The following is a 9,606-nucleotide window of genomic DNA, read 5'->3' as shown; positions in this document are numbered from 1 at the left end:
AACCACCCTCTAGTCCCTCCTTGCTCGCTTTCGCCTGTAATTTCCACATACAATTTTTCCCTCTTCTGCTCCATGTACGCATGTATCACAGCCTTCAATGTCCCCTTGCGAAATCTTAAACCGCAGGAGTGACGGTAGTACGCATCCCAATGCACAGAGCAAGAGGCACCCGCTCCAGCTGGACCATAATCTAGTCGCTCCCTTCCTTCCTCTAGCCCTCGATTCACGCCCGTACTCGTTATAAGACGATCAGAGGTCCACCAGATCACACCCATGGCCCCACTGATTGGGAAAGTCACCGCCTTGTACAATCCTCGACCGACCCCAGCCAGCAGATTCCCACTCCCACCGCTCGTACCGCCGTCTTTGGAACTCCCCTCCGCGCTCCCGCCGACATCAAGTCCAGCCGGTAGTGACAATCGCCTTCCTTCCTCTCCTTTCCCCGCTCTTGTGCCTCCATTCCCAGAAAATTCAACGCTTCCACTGCGGCGATGAAAATGCGCGTCGTGGATGCCATGCGGCTGCCCTCCCCGCACTCGCTCTCCGGGTTCCAGGTTCCGACGCACGGAGGACGAAAACCCGGCCAGACTAGCAAGTGTTCCTCCCACAACGTGCCTTGTAAGCGACAGGAGTCCTCGGCCGGCCCCCGTTAATGATCCGCTGGCTGAAAGCATTACTAAGTCTTTCAACCCGCTCACCACGCGAGAGACTAAAATTGCAGGGCTGCCGATGATCTCTAATGAGCCAAGAAGGGCAGGGGAGCGGAAGATGGCATCTGCGACATAATTGGACAGGATACCTTTAAGGAAGGCTTGAGGAGTGGAGAATACATCGGTCAAGCGAACCCCTTCGAAGAAAAGGGGGGAGCCGTCCAGGCCTAGGAAGACTCGCGATCCAGGAACAAAAACACGGGCGTCAAGGAGGACGGACAGGGGACTGAAAGTTACGCTTTGGAAAAAGGTGCATGGTGTCTGATCGTTCTCAGTCAGGACAACGGGGCCCACTTTGTTAGAAAGGATACGAGGCACGCCAAGCCTATCATCCCATCCTGCCGAAGCATCGCTGTCCTCTCCTTTCTCCGTGGCCGTCAAATTTTCTTGGAAGAAACGAATTGTGTGAAGGAGAGCACCGTCCACGCCTACACGAACTCGGGAGGAGGATATCTTTAACATTTCCACGTAGGAAAGCGGCCGCCCTTCCCCCATCACGATGGGGTTCAGAAACACTTCCTTGAAAGTGAAGTCGAGCACAGCGTATTCGTCATAATCACGCCGCTGGCGTTGCTTGTCAAAAAAGTACAAAACCACCGGAAATTCTGCTCCATTTGCAAGATGGTCAACCTGCAGACCATCGAGACTAACATTCAATGTACGGGACCCCTTTAAAAAGGCGTCCCCGCTGGCAACCGAGCAATCGTACCGAGTCTCGACGCCCGAGAAACGAATGAAGAGTAAAGCAGGTAGATGCAAGGCTCCCGGAGGCACGGCCTCGTCCACGTTCTCTCTAGCTCCATTACTCCGAGTGCTTGTACCAGCGTAGCCACCCAATTTTTGTATCGCGACGTCGTCCTCCAAAAGTTGCAGATCGAGTACACGAGCCCCGACTGTCAAGGTAGTCAGCCTGTCTCGCTGCGATTCAACCTTAAGTCGTGGGGCCGAAGAAAAGCCTGGAATATTGCCAACGTCGGTTGCCGTTTTGTGTGGGTGCTCTAGACAATCATCTATGACAAGGCAACTTATTCCTGCGGCGGTAGACAAGGTAGCAGTCACCGCAGCAAGAGAAGTTCGCCAGAAAGCACGTAACAGTTCCTCGCCGTCGCCCTCCATCTCTTCCTCTGCACTGCTCTTCGGAATATTCGATTGAATGGTGCTATTTTCACCGGTAATCGAGCCGCTTGCTTTCCAAAATGACATATTCAAACGGTGACATCCATCACCACAGCTTTTTCCAGTATGCAGAAGGGAAGACCATGTCGAGACAAGGACCTTTGAGGTAATGTTGTCCTCCCATTCCCCTTTTTCACCCCCTTCCCTTTCCACAGTCCGGATTCCTGCTTTCCCTGCGGCCAGAGCACAACGTAGACGGCAGTCAAAAGTTGGCGTCTTCTTCGTGGAGAACGTACTCCGGCGAAACGCAGCTCCGGACGCCCCTTCGTCATTTTTCATGGCCGCACCTTCGGTGATTCCCGGTGTGCACCCGTCTAGATCCTGGCGATCGACGTCAGTATCTGAGAGAGGATTGCTTGCATCTAATATTGGCGTTGCGATAGCTGATAGATACAAATCCGGGCGTGAAGGATTCCACTCGACTCGCGCTCCAGGAGGGACACAAAGCGTGTGCTGCATCGGCAACAGGGCACCATTTTCAGATCCGCACTCCTCCTTCTTCGAGTCACGCACATTACTTCGTCTCTTTCGCATTTCTTTCTGTCGTTCGATCGACCATCGCTCGACTCCTACGTGAATGTCATACAGACTACTGCGGTTCAGCACGACAAGAGGAATGCTTGGCTCGGCAGAAATTTGTACGTAGAACGTACCCTCATGATACTTTAGGTGCGCTCGGATCGCCATGATATCTTTTCCATTGGGCCCCACGAGGCCTGCCCCGGGCCGCGGGCAACGGAGATGGATATCGCGTGCATCTTCGCCGAGCGCTTCTATTTCCAACATCCGGTAGTGGTAATCAGACGAATCAAGAATGCCGGTGCCCGCCCCCGGGACAGGGTGGGAAGGAGTTGTGAAGGTAGTGGGCTTAAAGTTAGAAAGTACGGCTGCTGTTGAGAGAGGGCGACCAGGGGCGATGATGCACAGGCCGAATGTTTGCCGGTATGTCACATTTTTAACATATTTGGTGTCAGTCACCTTGTTTGCGCGTACTTGATGTTCCGTCCTCCCTGCTTCATCGTCAGAATCATTCTCTTCATTGCTTCCCGAAGGCCGCCGGCTTGCCCGGCACCAGACTCGTCGAAGCATCGTAGGGGATGACGTGGAGGACATACGAGACCGAGGAGGGAGCGAGGAGTAAGGTACCGTAGACGATGACAAGGGGGAGGACAACAAATCAATGCCACCAGTACTGTTATCGAGAATATCGCTTGATGGCAGCGGTAAATCTGGCATGCCGCCTTTCATGGTGGTTAGGGAGGACCCTTCCTGTTGCACCATCGATTTTTCATCGTGCTTTGGTGAGAAAGCGTCCTTGCTACGCCGGAGCAGAATAATTTGCCAGTCTGCTTTCGAAATCTTCGGGTGGCTTCTCTCTTGCCCGTGGTCATTATTAAACGCCGTGTGAAATTTCCCGTCGGGATAGTATACGGCCAAGCAGTCTCGTGCGGGCAATCTCATGGAGTTTTGGAGGACCAAACGCGGACGAATCTCGAGGCGATGCATACCAAGTCCATGAGCATTGCTAAACGCTTCCTTTCTTCCTGTCGACTTAATGTCATGACACTCTCCGATCCCAACGCTTTCTCTCCGCCCCCCTGCTCGCACGCTCCGAGAGATCAAGCGAAGCGTCAAAGGGAGCCATTTATCACCTTGGACAGGGACAAACAAGGAAATGTCCGCAATGCCGTGCGTTATACCAGTCCGTTCTTCATCGCTCTTACCCGTGACGGGTAGCATAGAGGCGACCAAAGCATCCAGCTCAACAGGCTTGCACCAGCATTGCTGGGCAGGTGCCGTCGACAGTTGAGCATCTTGCAATTTCAACTCTCCTGTGACCGAGTCCTCCATTACTTTTACTCCTACGGCAAACGCAGGCATACCCGTTGAGCCGTTAGGCCCAACACTCCGTTCACTCTTGTTCCAATCTGTGAATGGCCAGGCAGAGTTATTGAGCGGCACCACCTTTCCGTCCGGTGGCAATACCTGAAAGCCAGCGTCATTGAAGTCCCCAAAGCCAGCTGTCATCGAGGCCACGTTGTTGGATGCTCCAGTAGTGTTCATAGGGCGGCGAGAAACCAAAGCGAGGAGAGACAAGGGGAAAGGGCAGTGATTGGCGACTGTCCAAAGCGGTGTGACATCCACGAGTAACGACGGTCCCAGATAGGCAGGTCGGCGGACAGCGTAGGGAATGAGACGCTGTCCTGAAAAGCACCCAGGTCTGTCGTTCCAAATACTTCCATGCTCTCCCGCAGGACCCAACAAGCCAAGATTAAGAAGAGGTTGTGGGCATTCATCAAGCGCCGCATTTCCATCGACATGGCCCATATTTCCGCTTCGAATCCAGGCCAGCAAGTCGGAACTTGACATAGAAAAGTCTGTTTGATTCTTGGATATCAAAGGAGCACCTATGCAGGTAGCCCCTATCCAGCAATCATCGCCATCGGTAGTCTTATGGGTGCCATTGGTGCCATGTGTGGACGTACTCGGCCTGACGCTAAATGCCAGCCCATATCGTGGATCGGTGCGGCAAACCGCGATTGCCGCAGGCGCGCCGGGAGAAAGAGGTGACCACACACGGTCATTTTGAGGTTCATATAAAGAAAACGCAGCAGAATTCGCGGAGGGCTTGAGGCCACCTTCCTCCTTGATTGATAGATCCTCATTTTGATGGTCTCCTCTTCCATCAGTAGAGCTGGGAGCGGAGACTTCTCTTGTCATACCCATCTTTTTTTGCAGTCGTTTTTGAGAAAGCAGCTGGATTTTATCATGAATGGCTCGTGTGGCCGCGTCTACATCGCGGGCAGAAGGCCGTACCTTACCGCTTTCGCTATCATTTGCGCTCATGCTGAGATTACTATTACGTCTCCGGTCATCGATGTCCCTTGCAACCATATCTTGCTCCAAATAAGGTGTAGGTGCCGGCATGGACGACATGGACTCACAGGGAGGAGTGGGATGCAGTGGGATCGGTGCTCTATTTCGAGAGACCGGAGTAAGCGGAGATGCTGCTACAGGTTGCGGGTGCTTCCCAGGCAGTACACGGTGATCAAGGGGCAGCCCTGAGTTCATAAGGTAGGCCAATGGCCATAACTCAAGAGAAAGCCACCCCCATATGTACCTACCATCACTGTGGGTAGGACATGCTGAGGAAATAAATTTCTGGGAATGAAGGATCACACGTCGTAGATGGCATAGGAACCAGACAGTTGGTTCGCCTGGACTAGCAGGCGGCGCTTGTCCCAAAACGGTGCAACTTGTCATGGGATGTCGGTGTGGGGAAGTCAAATTGACTTTGCAGGCTTGATCGGGCTGAACAATCTCTGGAAGTGTCAAAATCATTGTTTGTCCGAAAGCGGTTTCACTCTTGGGGCAAGGATCAGATGAAGAGGACCCGCACGTCGATATTTGCCGAGAAGAGACACGCGCTTGTACCATCATCAACTTCTGAAGCATATACGTCGAGTCAACTGGAGGTGCAGTCATCGCATCTCCGGAAAGACCACCCGCAATGTTATCACCATCGCTGCCTAGGATAGTGGTAGAAAAAGTGTTGCTGTCTGTTGTAGTCCGATTGTGACTCGGCTCTTTTCTGGTGCCAGATGTTCTGTTGTTGCCACCTCTGATTCGAGAACGTGGCGCCATGAAGCCCTCATCGAGAAGCAAACTGAGGGCTTCTTGACTAGGCGGCATGGCCGAAGGCAAGCCTCCCGGGCCCGCTTTGACATTCACTACGGCCTCACTTCTCTTTTTCGAAGCGGATGGTCCTGAAGAAGCGAAGAATGAGGGAGAAATGGCACCCTCCGAGTTCTGAGAGCAGATACGGATATCGAGCCCGACGGGCAAGTAATTGCGAATCTCGCATCCGCCGTGCAGAGAGACGCGAGTTTCCAATCCCTTCTTCTCCACAACCACCCACATCAAGACTTCTCGGTTTCCAGGCGAGGTCTGCAGCTGACGGCTGATTTTCGGCTTGTCTCTCGTGTCTGTCCCTGACAGCACTTTATCCAACAGAAGGAAAACATCGTGATGACCCTGCCCGCTCGTCCGCAAAGGAAGGCAGCGTGCTCCCAGTAAATCAATGTCGACAGGTTCCGACCACACGGATGGTCCGTCGACACCTGCGATCATTTCATTCCTTGTTGTCATTGTACTTGCTACAGTCGTTGCCGAGTGCTCTTTTTCCGACGTTGCTGTCATATTAAGCGCAAAACGCAGAAGCAAGGAGGAGGGCTGTCGGCCAGCTACTTTGGCCCATGCCCTTGCGGTGTACTCTTGGCTGGAGCACGGAGCCGCCCGGATAATTTCGTTAGTCAAGTGCTGACCCAGCCAGAGAGAATGCTGCGTATGGTTTACAATTTTATAGCGATAGCATCTAGCCGCAGAGGATGGGGGTGTTGTATCGGTTATCGATGCGTTTCTGGCCTTGAAATCTTGTCGCAGAACGTCGATAGATTGCATGATACGTCTTGATACGTTTACGCGACACCAATCCACCGATATTCCCAAAGACTGCCGGACAGGATGACCTGTCTTATCTTCCTCCCCCAACCCTGGCGTGGACGTATATCTTGGAGCAGAAGAATCGTGCGAAAGACCAGGAGATGAGCAGGTGTGATCCCTAGACGTCGGCTCAGATCCTTCATTTCCAGCACTGTATCGAGCTGTTAAGAAATTTCCCCGCAAAGCAGGCAATAGTGTCCAACGGGACACGTCCACAACATCCATTTCCAGATCTCGCACTGTCAGCAATCCGCTTTTGACCCCTTGCTCCTTCATATTATATCTCACATCCAAATCACGCATAGATACTACCGCCAATTCTCCTCTATCTTCTATTTCGCCTCTCCCCGACGCAACCGTAATCCCTTCTGCCCCTCTTGTTTCTTTTGGATACAGTTGTAAAAAGGCATGAGGGATTGTTACATGCAAGATGGACTGGATCTGGTCCATCGGAGACAAAAAAACTTCAAGCGAGATTAGATTGGCAAGGGAGAGTACCATAGGTCGCCAGACGCACTCCAGTGAGAGCATGTTGGGTGGCCAAAGGTGCTGCAACACATGCTCGTGCTGTTGTTGATGGTGATGTTCGTGTGTTCTGTCCCAATACAGATTGAGCTGCCACCGACGTCCTCCAATCCCTTGATCACATTCAATCAAATGCAGCTCCTTGTGTTTCTCCTTGGCTCCGACTTCTCTTTCTGATCGGGCTTCTGCCGTAGCAACAAGTCCATCTTCGTCTCCTCCTGCTTGAAATCGCACCTTCCAGCGTACCACAACGTTCGATTCCCGACCGTTTCCCGTTTCGCATCGATTCATCTCTCCGCTTTCAGAAATTTCCCCCTCTGGGACCACAGCAAGTTCTAAAATGGTAGGGAAATCGGCAGGCGGAGTATATTTGACACTCTGTAGAATTATATGATCCGGACAACGGACACTTCTGGCGCGCACTGGCAATGGAAACTGCCATTTCAACGCGGTAAGGCATGCCAATGTCCTCGTGTCACCATGCTGGGCAGGTCGATATGTTGAGTGAGTCTTATCGACGGCAGGAGCTGAGGAAGAAGAGGGAACCAGAGCGGGGTGGCAACGCATGAGGAGTGCGCCAGGTTCAGGCTCGGGAAGAGGCCCTTCAAATGCAGTCATTTCTAGCGCACTAAGGGCCACCCATGTCGTTAAAGGGTGACAACAAGACCCTGGTGTGAAGGGACTTTGCTCACGAGTGGTGGCACCATGGGGTAGTGAAGCTCCTGGTGATACCGCTCCAACTGTTCGCGTGCTGGAGTAAGACGGCGTGGTAGACACCAAGCATGAGGAGAACGCTTGAACCAATGTCTGTAAATGGTCTATTACAGGAACACAGAAATGAAACTGCAGCGGCTCTAATTGTATAGATACACTAGGAGGTAATGGGGTGGCTGCAGCAAAGAGCGAGTTGATGTGACTTAAAGGTTGTCGTAGACAACGGCGCATATCCTCTTGAGTCACGAAGATATTTGCCCCAATCAACAATGGCCATTGAAATTCGGTGGCCTGCTTGCATCTCTCATGATTCGTCATCTTTCTCTCCTCTGTCATCAATATGGAAATACGTGTCTGCACCATATTGAGGTAGTGATCCACATTGTATCCCGCCGTGCGCAAGCTAGCCAGTACCTGGTCCGCTTCAATCTCCAATGTTGGGAGTAATCCGGCATGACGACTGTCACTGCTCAACACGACCTTCAAATGATCAGTGACAAGTTTCGTCGTTTCCGTACGACCTAGCAAAAAGGAAGACAATCGCGTCCCTCTCGAACGTCTGGCTGCCGCAACAGCCACAGCACGTGCTTCTGTCGCATCCTTGGCCGCGAGCATCTCCAGGTCCAAATTCATAAAACCGCCAAGGGATCTCAACGTCGAACACGAGTGAGGATCGAGATAAAGGATAGAGGGTTGAAGCTGAATAATCATCTCTGAAGCATTACCATTGGCGGGCTTATGCCACGCAAATGTGAGGGCAGATGTGCCCGAAAACAGGGAGAGGAAGTCAGGCCTCGGAAGAAGAGCCAACCCTCGATGTTGGGTTAGGGAATCGCCCGTATGAGTCGCCCGTCTGTTCTCAATCACCAGTCGTGCTACGTCAAAGTGGCCTCCGTGAGTACCTAGGCTTAGTGTACAGTCTTCCAGTTTCAAGTGGAAGGCTACCTTTTCCATATCCACCGCCTGACTGATGGTGCGCGTCGGCGGCATTTCCGCACAGAAGTCCCGGGAAGAAGGGCGGGGACTCTTGAAGGACACGTACAGGTAAGGACACGCCAACCGCAAATTAGGCAGCTCCTTACCCACATCTTTGTCAGCGTTTCGCAATCTTGCCGATGTTGATGCGTGTCCGTCGTTGCCATATTCACGACAAGCGATGGCATGATTACCACTACATTGCACGAGCGGCGCCCGTGTCACATTTCGACCGAAAACGCCGACCACCCGCCACAGCACCGCCATTTCCAAGGTCCCCAGTGTCAATGCTAGGGGCGAGACAAGCACGGTCCGGGCAGTTTCTCGGGATACGTCCTCTTTAGTGAAAGCGCCTTTGCCACCTTCCACCTCAACGTCCACTCTCTCTATCAAATTCCATGCGTGAACTAGTTCGAGCCCTTGATTGGCGTCAACCCGCCATTGCCCAATCTGAGCTCCAAAGCCCAAACGGCGTATCTCCATGGGCATGGCTGGGGCGGTCACTTCTGTTTCCTCACCCGGTCTGCCGTTTCCGCTTTCGCCCCGACGCCACAGCACCAAATTATCCAGGTCAATGGAGACGCCGAAACGGGCGTCTTGCAAAGTCCCTCCAAGAAGGAGGACCCGTGAAGTTTGAGCCGTTAACAGGAGGGTGGGACAAGGGGGCGCAACGTCTTCCTCATCATCAGCCTTCGCCATTCTTTCTTCTCTATCCTGAATCTTTCCAGCGTGGAGGAAAGATGACTTTGTCATTGGCTTGCTGGCGAGGGTGCCCAAGCGAAGGAGAGCATAAAGGAAGGGGCAGTACAAGATGCACTGACAAGGTTCGAAGGCAACCTCCATATGCACCATTGCCCTGGTCTTCCGTTCCGACTGCCATGAAATCTCAAAGAACGCCTTTTTTGCCACGCGTACCATGCAATCCTCGTCTGGCACGAGAAGTGGCACAACCACCATTTCCTCCCCTTCAAATTCTGATCCCTGGTGACGAGCTTGTTGCAGG

At 52.7% G+C, this 9,606-nt stretch overlaps 1 protein-coding gene across 1 annotated transcript; it reads right to left on the bottom strand.

The window, feature by feature from the left end:
- Positions 1 to 386: 386 nt before the first annotated feature.
- NGA_2027900 (vacuolar protein sorting-associated 13b-like protein) lies at positions 387 to 814 on the bottom strand (the record flags this gene model as incomplete). The annotated part of the gene is made up of 1 exon (XM_005855324.1): positions 387 to 814. A coding segment is annotated over one exon (428 nt), but the record flags the coding sequence as incomplete, so codon positions are not given.
- Between the last annotated feature and the right edge of the window lie 8,792 nt (positions 815 to 9,606).

This window comes from Nannochloropsis gaditana (assembly GCF_000240725.1).
Source record: "Nannochloropsis gaditana CCMP526 unplaced genomic scaffold scaffold224, whole genome shotgun sequence".
NCBI lineage: Eukaryota > Eustigmatophyceae > Eustigmatales > Monodopsidaceae > Microchloropsis > Microchloropsis gaditana.
Note: the sequence above shows the minus strand (reverse complement) of the source record. Positions and strands in the feature narration are given on the sequence as shown.